Source organism: Fringilla coelebs (assembly GCF_963513975.1).
Source record: "Fringilla coelebs genome assembly, chromosome: 1".
NCBI lineage: Eukaryota > Metazoa > Chordata > Aves > Passeriformes > Fringillidae > Fringilla > Fringilla coelebs.
Window position 1 is genome coordinate 130,880,635 of NC_140028.1, and position 27,380 is coordinate 130,908,014.

Below are 27,380 nucleotides of genomic sequence, written 5' to 3' on the forward strand. Positions count from 1 at the left end.
TGCTTTATGGCTACAGACATGTATAAGGCACTGGATGGTATTCCAGAAGTTGTGGAATTCTGAGGAAAGCTACTAAGCTACTACACTAAGCTGCTCTCATCACTACTGTGTCATTAGAAACTCTTCTAAGCACATATGATATGAAATAAGGGGAGCATAGAAGCAGGAAGGGTACATGTTCCTGGCATCCCAGGTTTCAGTGTTTACAGAAACTCCCATTTGTCAAAATGAAATGAAACAGGCTAGATACACATTTACTTCTTCATCTGCACTGATAACATTTTCTCATGTAGCTTTTGACATTGGGCAATAGGTAATTCTGCTAGCCAATCCTCAGGTTAGCTGCAGAGCAAAGTAAAAATTGTTTCTAATATGAAAAAACACAGAGGATTGAATGAATAATTTAAAGAAATTACCTACATTTACTAAGGAGTAACAATAAATTAAAATCATGCTAACAATACAGTTGATTTTATTGTGGCATAATAATAATTTTATTGTGGTATATCAGGTTACACTCACCCAGTTGTGCAATGGATTGTGAAACTTCAACGGCATAGGTCACTTCCTCAGATGTTTTCCTTTTTAGAAATGGTAACCTGCAAAATGAAATTTAAAAATATTACAACTGTGCAATAGTAAATCAAGTCACCAGAAAAGTTCAGTAGCTCTTCTCATCTTCCTTGATAATTTTTTCAGATAAGGACACATTCTCTAGGATGAATGCACTTTTTGCAATGCTGATTCTACACTGAAATCTTCATAATCTGCAATTACATGTTCACAATTAGTGGTACACTTCATAGATAATATTTTCATAATTCAAATATGATGCAACAAGACATGTTGAATAAACAAATGTAATTTAAATGTGGAAGACTAAATTCTACAACCTAGGCACTATCAGGCTATTACAGAGCTAGGCTATGTACAGACATGTGGAGAGGTGGAAAAAAGGGATCATATCTCTGGGTAAGACCTTTTAAAATGGATAAAAGTAAACCAAATTAACTGACTCCAAATAGCACAACAACAGTTTTATTTTTAAAAACAGGATATTAATAAATACCCAAAACCATAATCAGATATGACATAAACATGTAAGTGCTAAAAATCGTCTAACAGTAAGCATTACAATATTATGCTAAGGTCTCCGCAGTACATACTGTGGAAGCAGTTTTCCAGTAAGTTTACCTCTGTAAACACTGCCAGAGGAAAAGAAAGGAAAGAACATATAATAGAATAAATGCTGGGGAGGCAGGGGAGGGAGAAACAAGACATTGAAACAATAAAAAAAAAGTGGGAAGAAGAAAGGTAAACAGAAGCAGTTACAAAAGAGTGGAATATTTTACTGGAGAAATTAATGTATCTGAAACTGAATCCTAAAAAAAAAAACAACCAAGCCCCTGCCTCTGGTTAAAGGCTTTTCTGTCACACGAAGTAGCAGTGAATTGTGATGGAATTTCCATAGTACAGAAATTAAAGCAAAACCCAAGGGTGCAATTTTCCAAAATATATTCATTGCAGAAACCATAATTAGGGCTGAACTGCTCTAAAAGAGGAAAAGTCTCACAGCTATATTTTATCGACTTTATACACTCATTCTCAGTTTTGTCATGCTTCTAGCAAACACCAAAGAAAATTAAACTCCATGATGTACCTCCTCATTCCCCACTGTGTGGCAGCAAAGAAAAGCAGTACATCTCAGGGTGCTTAGGGAACTAAAAGATTCAGCTGAGAAGTTCTGTGTTTATTAAACCTAACAGCTGAGAGGAAGATATGTAAAAATTTATCTGAATATCTGTTTTACTGTGCCACTAGTTTGTTTTTTTTTTTTCTTCCTTATTCTCCTGAAATGAAATTAAATACAGGAGTAACTGTAGCTACAAGTATACCATAAATAACTTTACTAAATTATTGAAGATGACAAAACTACTGACAAGCGTGGATAACACCTAAATTCTATTCTACAGATTACTTAAAATACAGTATGGCAACAAAGATGCCCAAAAGTTCATGCAATCCATTTTAAAAAGAAATATAAATCCTGTTGACATTCATTCTCTCCTGTAATATGGCTTGCCATTTTGTAATGCTTACCCTCAGTTATTAGTTTTTAAACTCAAGAGCTTGTCTGAAACAGCAAAACACACCTCAGTACCACTTAGCTGCTGAATCCTTTGAGGCCAGCAGTCCCAGACTGACTTAGGCAATAAGGGACCTTGGGGAACCTTGCCTCCAAGCAAGCTGGGGCCCAGCACAACATAGTTTTGAATTATGTAACATGTAACTGCACGGATGCTGAACTGCTAAAATAGGTTCCTCAATCATGTCACCAGAAACTGGACACAAGTAAAAGACATTGGATGAAAAGGAAGGATGGTCCAATGGACACCTTGCAGTTACTGGTGCTTTGTAGATAAATGCTGTATGGATATGCCAGTTTCCTTAGAAAATGTATAAACCTGTCAATAAGCAGTATTTGAATCTCTAAAAGGGGCTGAGGTACTTACCCAAACAATTTAATAAGTTCACATAAAGGCTCAGTGAAAGCTTCTTGTTCATACGTTTTTTCTGCACACAGGTGAAGAATTTCAGTAATATATGCTATATCCTTAAGGGGCTTTTAATGTGAAATTAAGGAAATCAGATAATTTGTACCACTATGAATCAGAAGAAAAAGCTGAAAACTGTGCTCATCACACTTCAAAGACACAAGCAAGAAAAAACAAGACCAATGTTTACAAAGTTAGGAGTTTAGAAGAAGTATGTGAGTCAATACTTAGGCTTTTTGAAGTAGCCTTACTTTTACATAAGTACAACTTTTGCAAATCTGATTTAGGTGTCTTCTCAGCTGAACTCACTGGAAGCTCAGCACTAATTTTCTAAAAAATGGAGGATGAAAAGCTTTTACATCACAATGTCAGATTTACCTATCTGAATTCTGAAACAGCCTTGTGATATTTAAACTGTTTTCTCCTCTAGTCCCAAGTGACTAACTGAAATTTGAAAATTTGGACCCAAATACTTATGGAGATTATTTAATATAAGGGGTAGAGGCACAAAATCAAAGCTGAACTGAGATTGAGAAGTTACTACCAATCTACTGACTCACAGAAACTGCCTTGAAGTACACAACTCAGTTGTAATGTGATGCCTGAAATCACTGTGCAATTATCTGAACTGTATGAAATTAATAACATTTTTCCACATGCCCACACCCTCCTTAGTACTTCTCATTATTGGAACCTTTCAGTTTGTACTGTAAATATGAAAAAGGTTTCAGATAAATTCATCTGACTTCATCTTTCTTTAAAATGTCTCTTTATTGGAAGTCTATTTTATCTTGCTATTTTATCTGCTGTTTCTTAAGTAGTGGCAATTATTATGCTTTTCTATTCTGAGTTTAAAGTACACCAGTTACATTTTCGACACTTTCCGCCACTGTACAGGTGAGAACTCTCTACTGAATTTTGTGACAAATGAATCTAATATCCAAGAATCTTGTCAACCTACCAACCTTGGCTGTGTGCACACAAGGAGGCCAGTGATGAGAATATATAGCATCAACCCTATTCTCCATGGGGAAGCACAGTACAGCATCAAATACTTTACTGAAAAGTCAGACTATTACCTTACATAAACCACCATGACTTTAGAATTCTAGAGTGGGAAAAAGGATACAAATCCATTTTCAAAATGCTTGATTACCTTCTTGAGAGTCTTCAGCTGCTCTTTTTCCAAATCTTTCTTAAATAAAAGAATGAAAAGCGGGTTTTAATTGCAGTTTGCCCAAGAACTTTAAATGATTGTGTTTATCCCCTTTTAAATTTAAATGAAAGTGGAAACCAGATTTAAAAGTTTACAAGACACAACAAAATTCTCAAAGTGCTTTGAAGCAGGATTAACTCCATGATGAAGCCCCACTTCTAAGTAGGAAGTCTGCTCTCTTGTAACTGAAGAAGCTTTCAAAAACTCCTGTTCAAACGTGTAGACTCTTTCTCTCAAACTCTTTGTGATTCTTTGTAAAGCAGCTAAGAAAACCTAACCTATGTGTCACACAATATAAATGTGTAAGCATTTAGATCTAAGTGGCTTAGAGTGCTCTGTAGCACTAGGAAGCAGCCTTCAAATTCAAGGCTGAAAACAACTGAAGTGAGGATGTCAGGCTGTGTCAGTGATGTGCAGTGTTCATTTCGGCTCTCCTGAGCACCTGCAACTTGAGGCAGGCCAGGAAGTTGTTTCAGGAGTCTACAAGCCCAGAATCCTACAGCCATTTTATCATATCTACATATGATATCTACAGAGGTGGTAAACAATAACATCTGGCACTTTTTTCTTTGGGCAGTAAGTTTATTATAACAGCTGTATTAAAAAAGAGGCAGAGGGGAAGATATAACTACTTCTCTGTGGGGCATTAATTTAAAATGTGCTAGGTTTAATCAGGTCCTTGTTTAAGAGAATAAATTATCCATATTTTGGATCAAAATTGTTTGATGGCTTAGTGAATATAATCTGCCAAATCATCTTGTGGAGACTAAAAATCAGCTGTGAAAGCCCATGAGATGATGCTCCTCCTGTGTGTGCAGGTTATTGTATTCATTCTTCAACATTGACCTTTGTATATTTCACCTTCATTTAAAATTATCTCCCTGGAGAACTGTTAGCAGTTAACTTGGGCAATTACATAAATTCATGGCATACTTTCAATAAGGTTCTATGTACATCTGTTTCCCAGCTATAGGTTTCAGTACTCTTAAAATTCTCAAATATACTAGAAATTCTGCATGTCTACTTTTTGAATGCTCATGCTTTTGCCTTTTTTTAAAGTTCCTGTGTGATCTTCTCCTTCTCTATGTATTTTTTAAATATAAATCCATAATTGACAACATTTTTAAAAATAACAATTATCATCTTTAGAATATTCCAATACCAGAAGAAACTCATCTTTGTGCTCTGTAGCTCCAGCCACCTGTGTTGGATATAACAAACCCATCTGAGTTTATTCAGGGTGGGTGCTAAAGGAACTGTATAAAAAATTTGCCAAAACCCCATAACCACCTGTGTAGCAGAGATAGTGAGGTACCAGGCTTACTTACTGAGCCCAAATCTCCTAGAAGTGTGATGACGTCATTCAAATCCACTGACCTCGACTGTGTATCCTGAAAAAGCAACACTTTAAAGTTCGTTTTTTTTTTTCAATTTTGAACTTTTGTTTTTAAGGCGTTTAAAATGTGAAATAGCCGTGTTAAACCAACAAGAATTTACTCAGGGATAGGTAAATCCAGACCGCGTGCGAAGCACACACCGGGGTTTGTCCTCAGCCCGAGAAAGACGGCAGGGCTGGGCAGGGTTGGGCAGGGCTGGGCAGGGCAGGGCAGGGCAGGGCTGGGCAGGGCTGGGCTGGGCAGGGCAGGGCAGGGCAGGGCAGGGCAGGGCTGGGCAGGGCTGGGCAGGGCTGGGCAGGGCTGGGCTGGGCAGGGCAGGGCTGGGCAGGGCTGGGCAGGGCAGGGCAGGGCAGGGCAGGGCAGGGCTGGGCAGGGCTGGGCAGGGCTGGGCAGGGCTGGGCTGGGCTGGGCTGGGCAGGGCAAGGCAGGGCAAGGCAGGGCAAGGCAGGGCAGGGCAAGGCAGGGCAAGGCAGGGCAGGGCAAGGCAGGGCAGGGCAGGGCAGGGCAGGGCAGGGCTGGGCTAGGCTGGGCAGGGCAAGGCAGGGCAAGGCAGGGCAGGGCAGGGGTCGGGCCATCACCGGGGCCGGGGATGCTCCTGCCCGCGGTAGAGCTCACCTGGGCGGCGTTCGCGGCGTTCGTGCGCCTCTCCCCGCCGCTGCGAGAGGGGCTGGGGGCGGGGGAGCGGGAGGCCGCCCGGGGCTCGGCCGCGGCCAGCGAGGCCATGGCGGCTCCGCGGCGGCGGCAGCGCGGCCCGGCCGTTGCCATGGGAGCGGCGCCGAGGCCCGGCCCGCCCGCACCGCCGCAGCCTGCGCGGCCCGGCCCGGCCCTCCTGCCGCCCTCCTCCGCACGGCCAGAAAAGGCACTTCGCGGGTTGCTGTCTGTGAACGCGACCTCGGCGAGAAAACCATTTCCCCACCCCGTCTACATGCTGCGCAGCTGGAAGGGAAGAGGCCGGTGGGTCCATAAGATGCCACCGCGACAAACCGCAGACAGGAATGCGCAGCCCGGGGTAGGCTCTCAGCGGGGAAAGGGGCTAAAGCAAGCTTTTCTCTGCATAGACTGATACAAAAAAGTAATAAAAGCCGGGACAGAAGGGTGAGGGGATGTAGGTATCTTCTACTAGCAAACAGTGAGCAGCTGTTTGAGGTTTCGTTGACAGCTGAGATTCAAGGACAACACAGCGCTCACAGGTACTCTCTACTGGAGTGCTCACTTCAGCTGCCATTCCTGGGATCTGGACACACTTTGGGCAGGTTGCACAGATGTCACGTTAGATATGCACATATCCCGAGTCTTTGAGTGCCAACCTCGGTTTTCATTGACAAGTAGTTAACTGCAGTGATTCCAAACAAATATTTGAATATGCAAATACATTTATGAAATTATAAAATATCTGGGGATTTAAACAGCTAGTTTTTAGGTGGAAAGAAGTGATTGATAACAATCAAGAAAGACAACTTTATGGCTCCAACTATAACCAACACAGTCCTTATTTTCATTTTTTCCCAGCTTGCATGCTACACCCCTCCCATTTCATACTTGCGTTTTGCAAAAATAAGGTGCATCTCACATTTGGTACTCACATACACTATAGAGTTCTCTTCCCATCAAAGGGAAAACACACACTATTGTGTATTTGTGTATACACAAAAATACCCATGCACACTCTGCATTTAGTAGAAATTCATCTTGTATGCAACTCCAAAATGATGGAAAAATTATAGCCTAGCATAGTATAGGACTCTGAATTTAGAAAATGCAATGGCCCCTATGACATCCATGACTTCCTGAGCTGCGATCATGGAACACAGGTCATCCAAAAGCAGGACCTGTAGCACATTTATAAAGTGCCCTCACATGATGTAACAGTGCAGATGCCAGCCTGGGAGCTGGTGTTTTACACTCTTCATCTGTCCATGTACACACATCTCTCCATTACTATCACCACTTTACTGGCACTTCCATCTTCTACTTAAATATTTGTTTCTGTGAACATTCTGTTTTTTCTTAGGGCTTATACTGGATGGAACAAGATTTTCTGTTAAGCATCTGAGATTAAAAGTGCTGACAATGCTTATATGTCTCCAGGCATTTAATTGAAAAAGCTGGATTATGTATATATTTTTTCTCTTGGTGGCCAGATAGGAACTGAAGTTGTATGTATTCAGAGTTTTAAAGCTTATATTAAAAAACCTGCTTACATTTATTTCTATTGTAGACTAAGTGATTTCAAGTTTGGTTGCTCCATGTTTTGAATGACAAATGTATAGAGGATATACCTAAATTGGGCAATTTAGTCTGTAAATTATAAGCTTAAGTCACATGGCACTTGTTGGCTCACTGTTCCAAAGATCATATTGCAAAGCTCCATTTGCTCACAGTACCTTCTTCAAAAGGAAGCTTTTAAAATTTAGGAAGAAAGCTACATTATGCAAGTTTGACTACAGGGATTCTGCTGCCCTTGGCAAATGGCAAATGACCATCCCCAAAATCATGCAATCAATTGTGATAATATTTACTCAAAAGTTAATAAACCCCAAATAGGCTTATACTGTATTTTTATCACATCTACCTCTTCCATTGGTGATGAAAATATTCAAGACATCAAGGCTTTACTTATGAGAGTATTAAATTTTAAGTCTTACAAATGCTAAGAAATATGTTAAAAACATAGACTTGATGTAAAGAGGATTTCTGCTTTGACTGAGGAGAAACTATTTTGGTGTGAAGACACAGTTCAGCAAACTCCGTTATTGAGGTAAAGCTTACATTTCATAAAACCCCAGCACTCTGTGTAGGACACAGCTATGTGTTAGAGGATCCAGGTTACATATCTAGGTCTGCCATTAATCTCCTGTTGACTTTGGTGAGTGAATTATTTCCTCTAGCACTCAGTATTCACTATTTTACAAAATAAGTTTCAAGCTTTTAACAGACTATTATTCAGTATATACCTTTCATGTGCTGCAGTGGGGGTCTTCAGCTCCTAGTCAAGTGATGTCCTTTTCTTGGCTGTATGCAACATGTATATTCTGTCCAAAGCCACCTGCACTCTTTATCAAATATGACACTGAGGTCTTTAAAGTACAGAAATCAGAGTCTTTCTAAGATTCTTTCTAAGTCTGTTAACTCCTTGACTTCCTTTTCATTCTCTTTTTTTTTTTTTTTTTTTGTCTGTCCTGACAGACCTTGTTTGATATTCACAGAATAAAAGGAAAAAAGCTTTGAAGTGGCTGGCAGTAGAGTCAACCTTAAACCCATCAAGTCAACAGAGCTTCCAACATCTGGATTTACCTGCCTGTACTGTTAAAATACAGTGCTGAGGTCATGGAGTGGTATGGAATTGAGGGGAACTTTCACACTGATCATAATTACTGTAAGAAAACACAGTAAATCACAGGACACAGAACTTAGACTCTTGTACAGTACAAGGTAAGTCTGGAGAAGGGTGTAAATCTGGTGCCCCAGCTGCTGGCATAATATCAACATTCAGTAGAACAAGCACTGAGATATAGAGAAATGGAGAGATTAAAAAAAATAGAAGCCAAGAAAACAAAGACTTCAAAGTCCAAAATGTTACTGTTAGGTTAGGCATGGCACAAACCAATATTAAATGTTCTGAATTTTAAAAACATCTGTATTCCATTTGGGAATCTGGGAAAGCTGTGTAACCTGATGTGAAAGCAATGGAAATGCTGCTAGCTCCACTGACCCATGCATCGTTACTTCCCTGAACTCAGAACAGTTTATGGACACTTAAGCAGCATTATACCTCTCATGCATTGTTTTCCTCTTGTGCTGGCATAAGCCTCTTAGAAAAAAAGTTAGGTATTTCCAAAAGAAGGACTGCAAAGTGCTTCACCTGTTTGTTTCATTTGAAGACTAATTCTGTTTCATACACACAAGATGACACTTGGCAAGCATACTGGTGTCTAGCAATCTCATCATGGCCAAACTTCTTGTTGAATGAAAAATGGACTGAGTATATGCTGACAGTACTACATCTGAAGGCATGGACAATATCTTAGAGTAGGATAAGGGACATAGCTATCCAGTGTGTCTGTGTGGAAAAGCTGTAATCCAGACACTGAAAAAGAAATAAACTGCCCTTAGAATATTTTTATGAACTCACATTCAAATTTTATCTCTCAGAGAAAATGTTGTTCAGAGCACCCATATATTAGAAAGAAACACAAGCTAAAATTTACTCTGCATAAGCACAGAAGAAAAAGCAAAATACCTTACATTGATTTTTTATTGATTTTTGTGTAAAACACAGTCTGTGGAAAAATAGATAGGAGCATTACTAATAATTTATAATAGCCCTGTTCAGAGAGACAGCACAAACAGTCTGACAAACACAACTACAAAGAGAATATTACACATGGGAGACATATTATGCTTACTGTAAGACACTGCCAACAAGGCATGAGAAACAATATATAATGACAGAGATCATTGTTCAAGTCAGTTAAATGTGTCACTTATTTTAAAGGCTGTAATCTAATTAATTCAAGCAGTATCATATGGTGATACAATATCAGTACTGCAACATTATTCATTATATTGACAGAAAATACTACAGGATGAACAGCCAAGAAATCAAAACCTTGTGTATTAGGAGATGCACTGTCTGCAAGGAACTATGCATATGCGTTCATTACCACTGCATATGTGAAACTATTACACTGAAAAATTCAATCTATCTCATTTTTATACACCTGATATATCTAACTTTCAGAGGAAAGCTGTTTCCTAACTGTATTTACCTGTCAAATTTATTACCATCACTGGGGAACTCATTGCCTTGTATTAATTACCTATTTCCTTTAATGCTAGTTGGGTAGCTAATACCATACAGACACAAATATAGAGACACACTATTTTATAGGCAATTAATACCAAATAAAAATATTCTTGGCACATCATATAATTTACAATGTTGGAACAAAAAATTAAATGTGGCAACAATATACAGTAACCATTACCACAAGCTAAAGAACTTGCAAAACAATTACAAAATAATTAATCTCTAAATAACTCAAAAACTCTAAATAATTCAAGAACATGTACACTTAATTAACTTGTACGTGGTTGCAACAGTTAATAGAATTTTGAGATAAAATTAAAGACATATGGAACCTATGACAGAACTCTGTTTTAGACAATGTTAAGAAAGAACACCTTAATATCCACGGAAAACAAATAACCTGTTGCTAAATACATAGAAGTCTCCATTTTATAATACGTGTACAATTCTGTATCACATATTAAGCTCTATTTTTTAAACTGTACAATAATTAAGAGAAATTAGGCTTATTTCATTACTTATTTTCATTAGGCAGTTAAGCAATTTATATAAGGCTAGACAAAAATAATTTTATAGCAGACTATTCCCCAAAATATGTATTTATTCTCTTAAGTAACTAAGATGTCTAAATGAATTTAGTTGTTTACATTTAGGCAATCTAAACTAAACAATTAGCCTCAGGTATTTTTCCAATGAGAAGCCTATGGTGAGTTTATAGAAATCAAAGTGTTTGGTCACATGAATAATGATCCCTTGTGGGACGAAACATATGCTGGATATAAAGTTTGCTAAATGTATGAGCATTGTTTACCTTCAGGCTTAACAGTGTTTTGTTAGAATGAATTGGTCCTTGAAGAACACTACAAAATGTTAAATAACAAGTCAACATGCTATTCCAGTTAGAAGTAAATACATGGCCTAACAGGAAATCATATGTTACTTTTGTAGCACAAATATTTCCCAAAATGCCTTCATATAGTTGATCTGAAAATGTTGTCTATTTATTTACACTTTTATATTTCAACCTTTCATGTAACATATAAAATTAAAACACATTTTTAGTTTTCTACACACAATTTGAAAATAGGAATGACTTATCATTACTCTCTCCAGACATCTTTGGCAGTTTAAAATTTTGCAGTTTAGTCATTGTTGAAGAAATTTAATGATGAAGTAACTTTTTGCATAGGAAAGAGGGCCAATACATTTCTGCATATACTGTCAGTGGATTCATTACAGTACAATATCTATGACTTTGACAGTATTTTTCAGTTAGTACAATATCATAGTTCTGCAACATTATCACTATTGCATCAAAATAATTAAATAATTGTAAGGAACACAAATGTTAACTACATATTCCACAGAAATGTAAAATTACTGTGAAATAATAGCAGCGTATTAAATTTTCAAATGTAGTCAGATTGTCAATGGTAATACTTTCTGCCTAAATCTGTTCAGGTATGAAATTCTACTCTCAGTTATACCAGCCCATTCTAGTGATTTTAATTAGGTTTCATGTGCAGGACTGGGGTGGAACATAGAGTGGTATTTATCCCATTAAAATGATCCAAGATTTGATATGTTTGTTCTAAGATTTTAGAAGTTAATTTTATTTAAAGGAATGAAGCACAATGCTTCAACCTCATGTGGTTTCACTCTGCAGAAATGAAATAGGAAACAGTCCAGAACATTTAATTCTGCAAGCCTTTTAAGGAATATACACCTTTTGGAATGCCATTACAGACAAAGTTAGGTTAGAAGTCATAATTGTTATTTCTTCTTCATTTTTATGTGAAAATCTCATTCGTAGTAGTTCAGGCTCCTGTCTCCAGCAACAAGAAGGTTTTCAGTTAATGTCTAGAATGTTGGATAAAAAAGTATTGTACTTGTATATCACCACCAATCTCTGAAATAGTTACATATTGGAGGAGGAACAGTAAAATGAATACCCTGAAACAAACTTACTTAGTTTTGGAAAAAAGAAAGAATGCAAACATTTATTTATTTATTTGATATATTTATTGAACCTTTTTTCCTTCTTTATTTTTCTGTTAAAAAATAGGAGGACTTCAAATTTCTAGAATGTTTGATACATTTTTGGAGAATGTAGCTATTAAATACAGTAATCCAGAGACAGCATCTGTCTCAAATAAATCCAAAATTATTGATTTCCAAGAGGCTGAAAAGTTGTGTTAGGAAAAAAAATCACTGGACACTTGCTTTCTTTTTAGAAGCATCTACCACTTGTCAGCTACTGGAGACAAGACTCAAAGACCTTAGCCTGACCAATTATTGCTGTTATTATAATTTATTTTTCTAAAAATTGTGAAATAAAATTAATTATTTTCCTTCCAAATGACTCCTCACCAAGGCTTAAAAAGGAGGATAAATCTGAGCTTTCCAACTACTTGAAATTGAAAATTTGTGAACTAAAATAAAGTATCAAATATCTGTTGACCCATGTAACAGTTGTTTTTTTTCAAAAAATGTATTCACAAACTTCCATTTTCAAGAATCCACTGGCCTCTCATTCAATACAAAACATGTCTAAAGGCATATAAAAATACTTTAATTCTGAAAAAACATCATGCAAGTATTTTACTTTTCATCTCTAGATTTGAACATGCTTAAAATGAAAGGAAGTTCAACTGTCTCTCATTTTGCAAGAAACCCAGAATACACACAGGCTTGATGTGTAAGTTTGGGGAATTTGGATACTAGAATAAAAATAAAATAGTTGTAGATATTTTGAATTTTAAATTAATTTAAGTGCAACTAACATGAATTCTTTAGGCTTAGGTTGGCATAACTGGGGGCAGAGTTTGATTCTAGAATCTTCTTTTCCTGTGAAACTGTTAATTTCATTACAAGCAGAGATAATGAGATTTACAGGACCAGTGATGTTTAAGGATAAATTCAAGCTTAATTCTATATATTTCTGATACATGATACGCCAAATTTTTTCAAAGCAATAAATAATAAGAGAAGGTTCAGCTAAGAAAATTACAGCTTTTAAACAGTGCAAATATAGATAAGAAAAAATATAATTTAATACAAGAAAATTAGAACCAAATACACAATCTGATTCACTGAAATAGAAGTTCTGCTAATTAAGCATTAGCAGCCTGAAGGTATGAGTTGAGTTTGGTTGTTTTGTTAGAGAAGAGTAATTACTACTGACACAGCAGTAGTAATAAGTAATTGTGAACATTATTTAGAATCTGACAGCAAATGCAAATGTCAAGGTTTAGAGATTTTTAAATATAATAATAATCATTTGGTTTCTCAAAACTTCAGGCATATCCCAGAGACACTTGTAAAAGTTAGACCTTTATATAAAAATAGAAGATTGGATTTGCACAAAAAGATACTAAGAATTTAAGACACATTCTGGGAAATTCATATATAACTGAAACTCCAGTGTAGACACATACAGGACATGATTATTGTGATGCTTCCAATATATTGGAAGTTTCACAGTGAAAATGGATTTTTATTGTTGCTGAATTCTCAGCTTTTCTTTTTGTTTTAAAATATCTCCACATATTTCAAAGTCATTAAAAAAATCAAAAACTAGTTTACACACGTATCTTTCTATAAATGTATAGCACTGTTTTGAATCTTCATTATATGATATATGGAAATAAAGAGATGGCAAAGGTTTAAAATCCTACTTAATAATTTGAAAAAAAAAGACAGTTTAGTACAATACCCTTTGCTTACAAGATGTACAGTCACACCATAATTGAGACTGGGTTTGCATATTCCAATCATGTAATGGTGTAAAACTACACACAAATAAATATACTGTACATGTGCAATACACTTGACCAAGTGCAAGGTGCTGCACCTGGGCTGGGGTAGCCCCCAGTATCCACACAGGCTGGGGATGAAGGGATTGAGAGCAGCCCTGCCCAGAAGGACCTGGGGGTGCTGCTGGGTGAGAGGCTGGACACGACCCAGCCACGTGCACTCACAGCCCAGAGAGCCAAACGTGTCCTGGGCTGCACCAAGGGCAGCCTGGGCAGCAGGGCAGGGAGGTTTTGTCCCTCTGCTCTGCTCTGCTCTGGGGAGAGAGACCCCACCTGAACACGGCACCCAGCTCTGGGGTCCCAGCACAGGAAGGACACGGACCTGCCGGAGCCCAGAGCAGGGCCACCGAGTGGTCAGAGGGCTGGGGAGCCTCTCCTGGGAGGAAAGGTGGAGAGAACTGGGTTTGTGCAGCCTGGAAGGGATGGCTTAGGGGTCACCTAATTGCAGCTTTCCAGTTCCTGAAGGGAGCCTACAAGAGAGCTGGAGAGGGCAATGGCATGTAGTGACAGGACAAGGGGAATGGCTATAAACTAAATGAGAGTCAGTTTAGATTGGGTTTAGATGTAGATTTTTGGAGGAAATTCTTTACTGTGAGGGTGGTGAGGCACTAGCACAGGTTGTCCAGAGAAGCTGTGGATGCCCCATCCCTGGAAGTGTCCAAGGCTAGGGTGGATAGGGCTTTGAGTAACTTGGTCTAGTGAAAGTTGTCAAGGCCCATGACAGGGGCACTGGAACTTACTGATCTTTAAGGTCCCTTCCAACTCAAACCATTCTGTGATTCTGTGATCATTACAAATTAAACCCTAGTTATTTCTTAAATAATTTACTTTATATTTTGAACTCATTAACCCAGAAATGTGGTTTTAATAGAAGAAACACTGCCCAGAAAATGTCATATTAATGAACAGTACTCTGACAAATATGCTCTAAGTCAAAAAAATATCTGTAAAACCTGCTTCTAATATAATACTATTGTGATATAACTGTGCAAAGGAACATTATTTTTTTATTTATTTCATAATCATCTGCCTTCTGTAATTCAAAGGAAAAATATTTTTGTAGGTATCAGAAGCAGTTGTCTTCTAGTTATAAACTTCTCATAGTTTGGTTAAGAGCTTGTACTATATGTCAAGCAAGAGTCTTTACAATGACTCCTACTTAACTAAACTCCTAAAAATGCAAGTTTATTTGACATAGACAAAAAAATCAAAAATCAAAGTCCAAACATGTACAACAGTATTAACAAATATCATCACATTACAGTAATCCTTTCTGGGGAGAGATGTGGAACAGACCCACTTACTTCTTCTATAACATGGCTTTTCTCCCATCCTCTTCGAATTCTCCTCAGTTTCCTACTTACACATGGCAGAAGTAAGATGATCTTACCTACAATTACAATGGAAGGCAGAACAAGGGCAAGAACAAAATTTGGTGGTGTATAAAATCTGTAATACTCTTCTTCAAAAGCTCTCTTCCATCCATAAATCAGTACATGGAAAGTACTTATAAGCAGAGCAATGTATCCAAGTGTAGACTGTGAAGAAAGAGAAAACAGAAGAAAAAAATAAATAATAACACTTGGTCCTTCACCTGACAGCTCTAATAGATTATTTGGATTATTTTAACATTTCTGTTAAGACATCAAGGTGAAATCTCTTACCTATTCACTACATTAAGTTAGCAATATATGGTTTTCAGTTACCATTCTGAAATTTACTGACTGAACTGAGCATCGATCTACAGAGTACCTCTGCTAACATCTACAGGTCTTAGTCAAAGCTGAAATGATGTCTGCCCAAAATCTAAGTAATGAAATCCAACTTCAGGATAGGTAGGCCAATAAGAAACAATCCCAGAGAAGTTACTAGAACAACATCCATTGTGATTGGAAATTAAGTTTCTTATTTCTTAATTATGAGGATAGATCACTTCCAAGATTCCTTATTATGGAACAATGCAATTCTGTTGGAAGAGATTTTGGTCTAAACTTGCATATTTTTATCACTTTGAGATGCAGAGCTTACTTTTGCCTCACAAAGGCCTACATCCACTTGTCTGATGTTAGCATAAACCATCCCTTACCTTTTCCTTCAGTTGTTGCTGACTGGTTAATGGGAATATCTGAACTGCAGGGCTGGGCCATAATAGCACAAAGCAGTGCTGCTGTCTACCATAAACTGGCAGTGCTGGATAAAAGGTCAAAGAGAGGGTTCCCACAGCAGCCTGCAGAGGAAGGACCTCTCAGCACATAAATCTAGAGCTTGGCACAGAATGTGGTGATAATAGTTTCACTCAGCAATTCTGTGAATCCACCTTTTTAAGGACCCTGTAGATGTAATGCTTCGTAGATTTGACAATGCATCAACTTAACTTTCCCAAACCATGATATAAGAGGACTACTGTGCTTTGACTTCTGGTGGTGATCAAATGAAGAGAAACTCTTTCTGGCCAAAACTGATGTAATGACTAACTTGGCTGGGAAACATTTGTAGAAAATCATTGAAACAGAGAACAAGCATTAAGAAAGTAACTGGCTACCAAGGTATGGTCTAATTCCAGCAAACAGACAAGCAAAGAAAAATGCAGCCTAAGGGTCTGTAATAGGTAATGAAAGAATTAGTTCCTTCTACTTCAAGATTAAGCATCTTCTAAAGCAAGGAAAATGTCTGAGCTAATACTATTTGCAAGGATTGACAGGTATAATGGTATAAAAGGAAAATATTTCTGTTAATTTCTTGGGATTGCTACCCTGTTTTTTGACTTCCCAATATTTATGTATCTTTTTTGCCAATGGTTTCAGGGCCATCTTGTTAACCTTTAGATATGCTGCATACTTTTTCTTAAAAAAAAAAAATTGTTCCCAAAATACCCCATAGTAAACAGAACATTTAGACAAACACTCGATTATGAAAATGGCATATGAGCTATCTGAACGGAATTTCTGGTAAGAAGTTTTGACAGCAAACAATACAATCAAACCTGATGTTTTAATATGTTGTTGCAGATTTTTTGTTGGTATGACTGTCCTGAATTCATTGTTATATTACTGGCAGCAGGGAGAAGGGCACAAGTGAATCATATCCCTCATTTCTTCATCAGGATTACTGATGAGAAATACAACAATTCTTGAAAAAAGAAACAGAAGGGAAATATTATACATTCATTTCCAATTATTTTATTTTAGTGCTTATTTTAATTCCATTTGCAAGCTATAGTTTTGAGACATCTGTACATGTCTATCTAATGGTCAAAATGGAAACTAGGAAGTACATCCAGTATATTTTAAATTAACAACAAAAGCACAAGAAAAACATATGATGCACTTTTATTATGTTGTTTTTTTTCCTTGCCCTGTGAAGAGTTGCCATATGCTTCTCTGAAGTGTTGGTAGAGCATGTGCTAGTGTGTACTGCACAATTTCAACCACACATCTAAAAAACTAACAAAGACATTGCTATAGCTTCTGTCAGCTACTAATGTCAGCTATGTTCTTCAACTGGGCCCTTAATTACCATTACCAGGCTCCAGATGATAATTCCTTTAACAGCAAAGGACTTCTGAAAGCAGCAAGAAGAAACACTGTTTCTTCACTGGTAAATTCACATTGAACAGTACAGTGAGCAGCAAAATCAGTTGTAATTCCTGGCAACCCTCTGCCTGGGCTTTAGGATAGCTGCTGGGAAAAGTGGAAAAGTATCTTTGCCTGCTTTGTTTTCGTATCTTCCATAATACTGTTTCCTGAAAGCTGAGTAATAGATTAGCACATTTCCTATGGACTCCCAAATCTTTTACCTTTTCACTAAGTCCTCCCTGTTTTGTTTCTTTTCCTTCCTGATCAAAGTCAGCTTTTAGTCAATACAGGAGATTTCCAGCCAAGGCTACTGATAAATTGGACAAACTGGTATTGTTTGAGAAAGGAACCAACAAAACTTGATGGAGCAGGAAAGATGAAAGAGAAAAACCCCTAAAATGTTTCCAGCAAGATGTACCTATTTAGAGACAAAGCTGTGCTGTGGGGTAAATCTGCTTCAGGAAATTCTACACTCACAATGGTCAAGTAGTTCCAAGCAATTTATAAATACCAAAGATATTTTCTAAATTCTACATTTATGCAAGATATACATCAGATTCTCTGTGTAACAGGCTATAGCTAAACTTAAAAACTGTTTGCAGTAACTTCTGACTGATATCTTACCCATAAACTTGCTAAATACTCAGTCTACCTTACTCTGGGGAAAAAGTATCCTATTCTTGTGGGAGAACTAAGGCAGGGCAGCCTTCCCTCAAAGTGTATGCATGAGGAATATTTTACTCATACTGCCACTGCTGAAAAATCAGCTTCCTACCACTCAAATAGCAGATTCGTATTGTTTTTTGCTAAAAAACATGAAGCTCAGCTTTCAGAACTAGTCTGCTCTGTCCATTGCCACTTTAAATGATGGGGTTTGGACTTGAAGTCTTAGACTGAAAAACAAAAGCAGCAGTCATTTACGTTTACATTACATATTTAGTTTAACTTTCCTCCCTAGACTGAAGGACCCAGTGTAGGATAGCTTGCAGACAACATTCTCCATTTCCTTGTATTTTATGTGAACAGTGAAGGACTGGTTTCAATAAATGTCTTTTTTTTCTGTTTACAGAGAGTTGGTTTAAGCTGTTTATTCTGCCTGCTCTGACAAAATATGAATTCTTTTGTGTTTCTTGCCCATGTCTCCTTTGCTCCTTATCCAAATATATTTAGATGAGAAAAAGAAGAATACTGAAGTGGCATTTAAGAAAATTGATGCATTAGTTTATCAGCCCCAGCTTTCTTCCCTGCTGCTTTTCTCAGTAAACTTCAGCTCTGGGTTACGTTAACGTGACTGCAAAGTTTCACACTAAGTTTCAGTCATCTAGGATCTCCTCCTGAGAAAACTCTTAATCACTGTCTCATTCTGTGGTTCCTCTATCTGGATAAGTGTTTCTCTCCAAATCATGATGAAGTAATCAAACCTTTATTTTATACAGTGGTCAGCTCTGTACTGTAGCAATTCCTCTTTTCTGCTGGTCTCTTAGCTCCTTCTAGGACACAGTGGATGAGAAGTAAAACAGTAATTTCCTTTTGCACTACTAAACCTTCTCATATCTCACTTTGTTCATATGCGTACTATGAGTGAAGCCTGCACTACCTGTCCTCTCAAAGTCCTTTTCCCTTGATGAAGCAGGCTGGAATTTTTGGAGCTGCTGACATGTGTTTGAAACCAGGCTAGGTAAGATGGAGGCATCTCCAAAAGAATTTGGGATATCAAAGACCGCCATTACTTCTGTGCAAAACTATTGACAAGTGGTGGTTCTTTAGAGTATTAGGAAGACTGTGTCTGAAGACTCTTTGAACTGCTGTAGGTCGGGGAAATGCAGCTTAGGGGTTGTTCTACTGGAACAAGGCTAGTCTATACTGTACATTTTATTAAACTCAGATTTTCCTAGTACAATTCAAGACTATGTGCTCATGGTAAAACTATTTAGAAGAGGCCACACCCTTATTTTGATGAAACTGTGTTTACTAAGATGAGCAAGCAAGAATGTGTTGTTCTCAGTGGGAAGTCCTGAGCTGGGACATTGTCTGAGTGTGCTGACCAACTGATTCTTCATCTGTCAGATGTGAAACAAGTCCAGCAGCTATTGTGGAAAATCATCCAATATTCAGAACTAAAGCTAGAGCCATCTTTTCCCAACTGAAAAGCAGCAATGGGATGATAGGTTAGTTCTGCCGTTTATCCCCTGACATAAAAAAGATTGAGAAATTTAGGTTTAATTTTCCTTCACTGAACTGAACTTCAGTAGAAAAAAAACATAAAAGAGATCTGTTCTCCTTGCATACTGGGGACAGTGAAATGTATACAAAAGTACAGATTCCTTTTACTCTAGTAAGCAATCACTGAAAGTTTGTTTTCTGATTGAAGAAAGCAGTAAGGTTTTTTTGACAAGTAACTAAATGGAGAATAACTTACATGCTGAGAATTAATGACAAAGTAAATATTCATTAACTTTAAGGAAATTTTTAGTAGTTCAATACTTTCATGATTAAGAATTGCAAATTATCGTAGTTCATTACCAATACCAGTTATCTTCTGCACATAATACAGTATGAACTGGAACATACATCCCAAGCAAACAACTTACTCCCAAACAAGTTCCTCAAAATACTGACAGATGGGTCATTAAAGTTCATAATTATTTAGATTTGGAACTGTTTTGACTTAATTTACAGTGGAAACAACTGCAGTAAATATGCAGTCGTAAATACATCATAGTGATTATTGTGTGGGTTTTGACTCAGTCACACAACCCTGAAATTTCAAAATTTGAGTAAGGAAAAATAAGACAAAAATGCTGGTTTTGTGGCTGGAAGTTATTACTGGATAAAGACATCATGTCACTCACAAGTGAATACATGTTTTTCCTTTTTGCACTAATGTTTTCTATCACCCAACAGCAGTACTATTGTCCCCACACCAAGAACTCCAGATGGCAGAGATACTGTAACAATACACTTGAGTCTCCCTGGAGGCTCAAAGCCATGACTGTGAACGAACAGTTCTATCAGGGTAACTCCTCTTTGAAAAACTTTTCAGCAAACTTTTTGTAGGTCTACCTGCAGTTTTCCAGTAGCGGAAATCAGAAGGAAAAGAAAAGACATCACAGACAGACATCAAACAACTGCAGCCTTTGAAGTGTTCCCCACCACTCTCTTTAAAATGTCTGTAAATTATGAAGCGCAACCCAAGCCCTGAACTTTAAAGTCAGTGCCCACATTCTGAAGTGAAACAGGACTCAGAATGAGGCAACATTAGTAGGCTAAGCTGAAAAAAATGTTAATCAGAAATGACTGAGCTAAGACTACAGTTCTAAAGCCAAAGTCAGAAAACAAAACATAACAAACCCAAAAACTGCGCACACTTAGGAATTTTCACCCGACTGAATCCTAATAAAATTTCTTATACCTGACTGCTGCCTAGAACTACTGGCAGTTACGTTTCAGAGCGAGCATTGAGCTGTTCATTGAAGCCCATGTTTCTCAGTATTTTATGCTGGTTAGATTTGCATGCCCTAGGTATTTACCTGAGGAAGGAAGGCAGCAGATGGTGTGCAAGGGCCTTGAAAAGCCTCTGGTTTTAATAAGTAAAGCTCTGTATTTTACCAGTGGGTATTTTCAGCTAATGGGAATAATGCAGTTGAGAGCTGTGTCAAGTCCCACAGTGGATGAGAAGTAAAACTTAATCAATGGCACCATGGCTGTTAGAGGGCTGTGCAATAAAAATCTTGCAGGGCAAATTAAGTCTTCAATTTTAATAGCTGTGTGCATCTACCTATACAAGTATCTCATCAGTATCACTGCATTTAGCAGATTTGTCCAAATTTATCTAATTTAAATTTAGCAAGAAGTTCTAAGAACAGAAAACTAATAGATTAGTGATCATTTGGTCCTAGCTATGTTGGTTACTTAAGATCAAGAAGTGTAAAATAAAAAGTCCTGTTCTACACTCATGAAATGCTTAATGTGCCTTCATGGTAACATATTTGCTAAGTAATTATTGTTTTTATTGAATTACCAGAGACAGAGGGAAAAAGGCTCTTGTCACATTGCAACAAGCTTTTATGATCTTGATCATGATTGTGATCAAGGAATTCTTGTTAAGACCAAAACCCCTTATTAAAATGTACAAAACACAAAACCCCCTTATTAAAATGTACAAAAACACACCTGAATAAAACTGAACTCCCTCCAGTTTAAGGCACTGTTTACTGAAGGGATGGAAGTTACTGCCAGCAAGGAAAGCAACCCAAGACTCATTATTCCAAAGGAGATATACATTTCAATTCGCCACACTTCTTCCTCATTCCAAGAATTTTCAACATTCGCATGAACCTGAATAAAGAGCAGAAAGAATGAACTTTATTCTAAAGAATATTAAATATACCAACAGAAGCTATTTTGCTAACTTAAAGTTCACAGTCACAGGACAACTATAAAATGCGGTCAAATATTTCAGAGGTTTCCTCATGCCTTGGAGAAAAACAACTATTTCCTTACTGCTGGTATTGGCTTTTGTTAGATTAAAAATATGTTAAACATGGAAATTTTAGATTAGATGCTAAAAGAAAATGTAACATTATATACCATTTACAACAATACTGCTATAAAATCAGGTAATTCTGCACATTCTTATACACTGTAGAACAGGAGTTGTGTTCTTCAGACTCTGCAAACTTAAAGTCTGTAACATAAGTTGGATAAACCTGCAATTTCTTTTTAGTTTAGAAATTAGAGTTTAGATTTTTAAATTGCATTTAGAAATAGCTTAGCATCATTTCCTTCAGCTTTTCCATGCTGAGTCCAGGCTTACTTCTCTCTTTCACTACATGGTTCTCGTTGGAGGGTTTTACCAGAAAAAAGAAACAATTCAGGGCCTTAACAACTAAGAAACTTAGATAATCAATTTTTTTTTCCACTTCCATGTTAACTATTGCAATATGATGTGTCTTGAAAAAGGTGCACCAGAAATATTAGCAAGTGAAAGTTTTACAGTATCATTAAAACTAAGATAATTTCTTAGTTGAAGTATCAGTGAATCCTTTAGCATTACTAATTTTAAGTGTGAATTACAGTTTCTTGCTGCCTATTACAGTTTTGCCCTTCCCCTAAGTTCAGTTTTTGATGCTAGCTCTTTTAGTTTGTGATACTCCCTGTTAATTTGTTACATTTGATTTTATTTCCTTATTTGGTTTTCCTTTCTGTTCTATCACTTCTCTCTTTCCTACAGATTTTATGTGGTGAATGGCAATGCTGGTTTTTGGGCAATGCTGCTTTTCTGCCCCTTTAAAGGTTACAATAAGCTGTCTCACTGACAGCAGTATCAGACCCTCTTGTAGAGGATGACAGATTCGTCGGAGAATGTTTCAGGGTTATGCAAGATCGATTGTTCCTGGAAACTATGAATCAATTCCTATTGTCTGCAATAGATGATGTCCACAGAATTTTAAAAGAATAAAGTATTTTAGCATTGGTCCAAAATATTGCAAAATATCAGCATCTTTTTTCCTTTTTGGAACCCAGAAGTATCTGTAAGCATGATTACAGTATCTGCCCTTATACTTTTCATATTTGTAAATACATTTGTGATATACAAACTTCCCCCATGTGTTAAGTATACATAGAAAGGAACATACCTCATAATCTTCCTGCCTTTGCTCTTATCTTTATCTTAGGCTGTCTAGCCTACATTCTTCTTGTGTATATTGCTCTCAGGAATTTCAGTGGGACATGTCCTTGATTCCCCCTACCACACAAACTTGACTGCAGATTGACCCACGAGGTGAGCAAAATGCACAGGTATTTCTTTTATTGTCTTTATCTGGCACCACCTATGCATAAGATAACCCATAACTTTTGTGCCAAAAGCAGTAGAACAGATTAAGAAAAACCCAATTATTGTATTCAGGAGCCATATGCACCCAGCCAAGGCATTTTTGGCTTACTGAACCAAAGATTGTCTTACCTGTTGATATGCCAAGTTGAGGAACAAGTACCGCTCTGATCTCCTCATAGGCAAGCAGAGGCTGTACACCACGTGCACTGATGCAAAGAAAAAGCTGAGCAGTCCAAGCTGCTTTCGACACTGGAGCCAGTTGTCCAGCCAAGGAGGAAAGCGCCGGTACTTAGTGCCATAGTAAAGCTGATAAGCAGCTGCAATAAGTCCTGATAAATATACTAGAGAAAGCAAAGTGATAGCAACAATTGGCAGGGTCTTGTTCACAATCTCAATGGGAATCTTGTAGAAGTCACTCTGCTGATTTCTCATGTACGGATGGATGACATCTCTGACAAAGGAATAGATGAAGAAAAATGTTGCCAGGCTAATGGCAATGAGCACAGGCCCCTTCCACAGGGTGAACAGTCGCAGAGGCAGGTTTTCAATCTCTCTTGAAGATGACAATGCCCCCAAATCAATAGGAATGAAACTGAGCTGACGGGCAAGCTCAATAACTTGATGGCGGGCCTGAACATTGTTACTGCATATATAGACCTGTTGGGAGAGTCAAGGGAATTGTCTGTAGTCAGAGAAAAAGACTCAAAGGTAAACAAAAAAACCAGCAAAATCCACCAAAAACCTTAAGGGCTTCAAAATCAAAACTACAACATGACTGCTAAAACTGTTCACTTTATCCCAGCTAATAATACCAACATGACAATAAAATCACCAAAAAATCTAGCCAAAGTGCAAACATGCACATTGATTTAGCAACAGAGTAATCAAAACAAAATTGGCTTTTTCTTGGATTTAATAATGGGGAATGTCTTGGTAATCTGTACACTGAAACGTCTACAGGACTGGACTAACTTGAAGCTACAGCTAAAAGCATTTAAGAAAATCAAAAATCTCTCAAAAATACAGGAATCTTGAACAATGACCCTTAACTTTAGCATCCACAGACTGAGAAGCAGCAAACTATGTAATCTCTCTGTGGGTAACAATTTTAGCCTTATTTCACAACCCAGATTTCCACAGATTTCAGAGTATTTCTGAGTATTTAACAGAAAAGACAAAAACTAGCAGCCAAATAAGAACTTTACTCTAAAGGCCAGTTTGCTATTCAGTGAAAGAAGTGTACTGCTGCAAAGTACTTCAAGGTTCCATTAAAATTTACAATGGGCTATGGTTTGCCCAACACTATTTGCTGACCATGTGCATTGAAGCAAAAATGATCTGTTTTGACTGAACTGAATTAGTACTGTGCTATTCTGAAAGGGGATAAAAGAAGTATGGTGAAGTTATTTTTTAGATTATGCGAATTCCATATCAGTTGCATTCCATTTAAATCTACCTGAAGTGCCAGAAAACTGAATTTAGTCTCCAGCAGTCATGTTACATCAGTTATTTCTTAGGTATTTCTCAGATTTCATAAGGCTGTGAAGGACTGGATGCTTGCACAGGCTTAAAGCTTGCACAGGCTTAAATCCTTTACATCACTTCAGCAAAACATGAAAAACATAAAGGTGCATTTTTTATATGCAGGATGGATTTCAGAACATACTGGGAAGGACTTTGAACATGATGTTCCCAAGCAGCCCTGGATCAAATGATTAATCACTTAGAAACATATGTGCCTCCTTCTGTTCCCAAATTTATGATTTTGGGAAAAGACTGTCTCTACCCTTGTATAAAGCATAAGGAAACACATGAACATATTTCCTATGGAAAACATTAGGACTCAATTCTTCTCCTCTGTCTGTAGTCACCAAAAGGTCAGTTGTTCTAAGCTAGTATTCCCATTTCCTCTGCAGTCTTTGAAGACAAACAGGCAACAGGGGGAAAAAACCGGACCACTTACTTTATTTGTCTTACATTGGGATGAACTAAACTCTGAGGGTTTTATTGGCTACTAAAACGTAAGCTAAAGGTCCAACATTTTAGGCACATTAACTCAGGGAATGTAAGTCTCATGAGTTCTGGCTGTTACATTCAGTTCCTGTCATTTTCATGTTACAAATAAGTGAAATTAATACAAATAAAAACATTTACCTGTCTGCTGGCATCTTTTGGTCCTAACTGTAGTGACCACGCTGAAATGACATTGAATCCTTTGACAATTAGGGAATCAGGAAAAAGTGATGCCAAATACTCTGCATTGGAGTCTGGATATTGGTCTACTCTTGTATTATTGCTGACATCAATCAGAATTTTACCAGCAAGTAAATGTTTGAGATCCCACAAAGAGGTGTAATGTTCTCTGTGTATGGCTACAAAAATGATGTTTGTTTTAGCTATTGCATCTTCATGGTGAGTGACATCAACCACATGGGGAAAGAAGTCAGCAGCCTGTTTAGGGTTTCTGCTCCCTATGACCACGTGGTACCCACATCTGATAAGTCTGATTGTCAATGACTTAGCGAAGTCTCCACTTCCAATGATGCCTATCGTGACTTTACTGGCATCCTTGATGCCATTGGCAGCATTTGGTAGAAAAGTTTCATTGAGATTCTTGGGACTTCCCATCATAGAGATTGATTCCATACTTCCAAGACACCAAACCTACAATGGTTTCTGTAGGGAAAAGAAAAAAAAAGGAAAGAGAAGAAAAGAAAAAACAAAAGAAGGAAGAATCAGCATCATACAATTTTATGAGACCTCAAAATCCATTAACACCTCTGGAAGCAAAATCTTTGGTTCTAAGTTTCATATTATATTTTTTCCTTAATCAAGTATGTGCTAATCAATTCTGTCTTGCAATATGTCACCAAGAGAAGGAAAAACAAGCAACATGAAGTATTTCAGCACTTCAACAGTTACTTAAGTGAACAACAGTTTTTTCATCTTCTATTTCTTATCTTCCACTGCCCTGGAATACTGGCCCACAATATAACCTTTGTACTCCTGAAACTAATGGTAAATAGAATAATGAGTAAAAACATATAAAGAAAATTGGAAAATAGTAGAATGTAGAGAGCACTGGCTACATGGAAGCTGAATTCCATTAAAAGTTTATGCAGGTTATTATTGCAATATCCTCTCCTGCCATGAAGATGGAGAGGAGAAAAGTCTCTCCATGAGAGAAAAGTCTCAAAGATGCAAATGTCATGACACCATGACAAACATCCACATGTCAGCCTGGAAAATGGGCTGCCCATGTGGATCCAATGGCAGAAACAACAAAGAAATTTATCAAGACCTAGTTGTGAGATCACTAATGACATTTCTAGGTCAGACTGCTTGGTCTGGCCATGGATGTATAAGGATTAACTGTGGATGCAAGGGTAAAGGATTCAAGGCCATGAGTCACAAATATGCTTAACACAATTTTCTATCCAGGCAAGTAAAATAACTCCTGGAGACAAACACATGGGACAGTCTTCCACAGAAAGCTAACGGCAGGAAGAGACCAATTTCACCCAACAATAAAAGGGAAGATAATTTTAGGACTCAAATTCAGTGTAGTAAGGAATGTTTTGAAGAACAGAAGCTAAGGCTTACAGGAAAATAAAATAAATACTGCTTTATCCTTGGTCACAGAACTGCATTAAAGCTCTAAGAAAGACATTAAAAACCAACAAAACAATGCTCAGGAGGGAAGTCTGCACACAAAACCAGTTACAACCTAGGTGGTTCTGCATCGCTGGCAGGGGTTGACCCTGGCTGGAGGCCAGGTGTCCAAAAAGGTGCTGCTATATCACTCCTCTCCTCAGCTGGTCTGAGGAGAGAAAATACCACGAAAGGCTCATGAGTTAAGGACAGGGAGAGATCACTCACCAATTACCACCAGAAGAAAACCAGACTCTACTTGGGGAAAATAAATGACTTTATTACCAATCAAAATCAGAGCAGGATAATGAGAAGTAAAACAAATCCTAAAGAAACACCTCCCTTCACCCCAGTAAGCTTCTTTCTGGGCTTAACTTTATTCCCAGTTCTCTGCCTCCTCCCCCTCTGCAGCACAAGGAGACAGGGAATGGACATTATGGTCAGTCCATCACATGCTGTTTCTGCTGCTGTTTCCTCCTCAGGGAGAGAAATCCTTCTCCTGCACCAGCATGAGGCTCCTCC

General features: G+C 37.6%; 1 protein-coding gene across 1 annotated transcript; it reads right to left on the reverse strand.

Annotated features, from left to right (window-relative positions):
• Positions 1–15,046: 15,046 nt before the first annotated feature.
• Positions 15,047–25,914, reverse strand: STEAP2 (STEAP2 metalloreductase; the record flags this gene model as incomplete). Its single annotated transcript, XM_084221836.1, has 4 exons — positions 25,362–25,914; positions 23,337–23,864; positions 21,542–21,706; positions 15,047–15,331 (listed from the first exon to the last, which is right to left on the reverse strand). Exons 1-4 carry the CDS (start codon positions 25,851–25,853, stop codon positions 15,047–15,049), a joined length of 1,470 nt encoding a protein of 489 aa, XP_084077962.1. The 5' UTR covers positions 25,854–25,914.
• Positions 25,915–27,380: the final 1,466 nt, after the last annotated feature.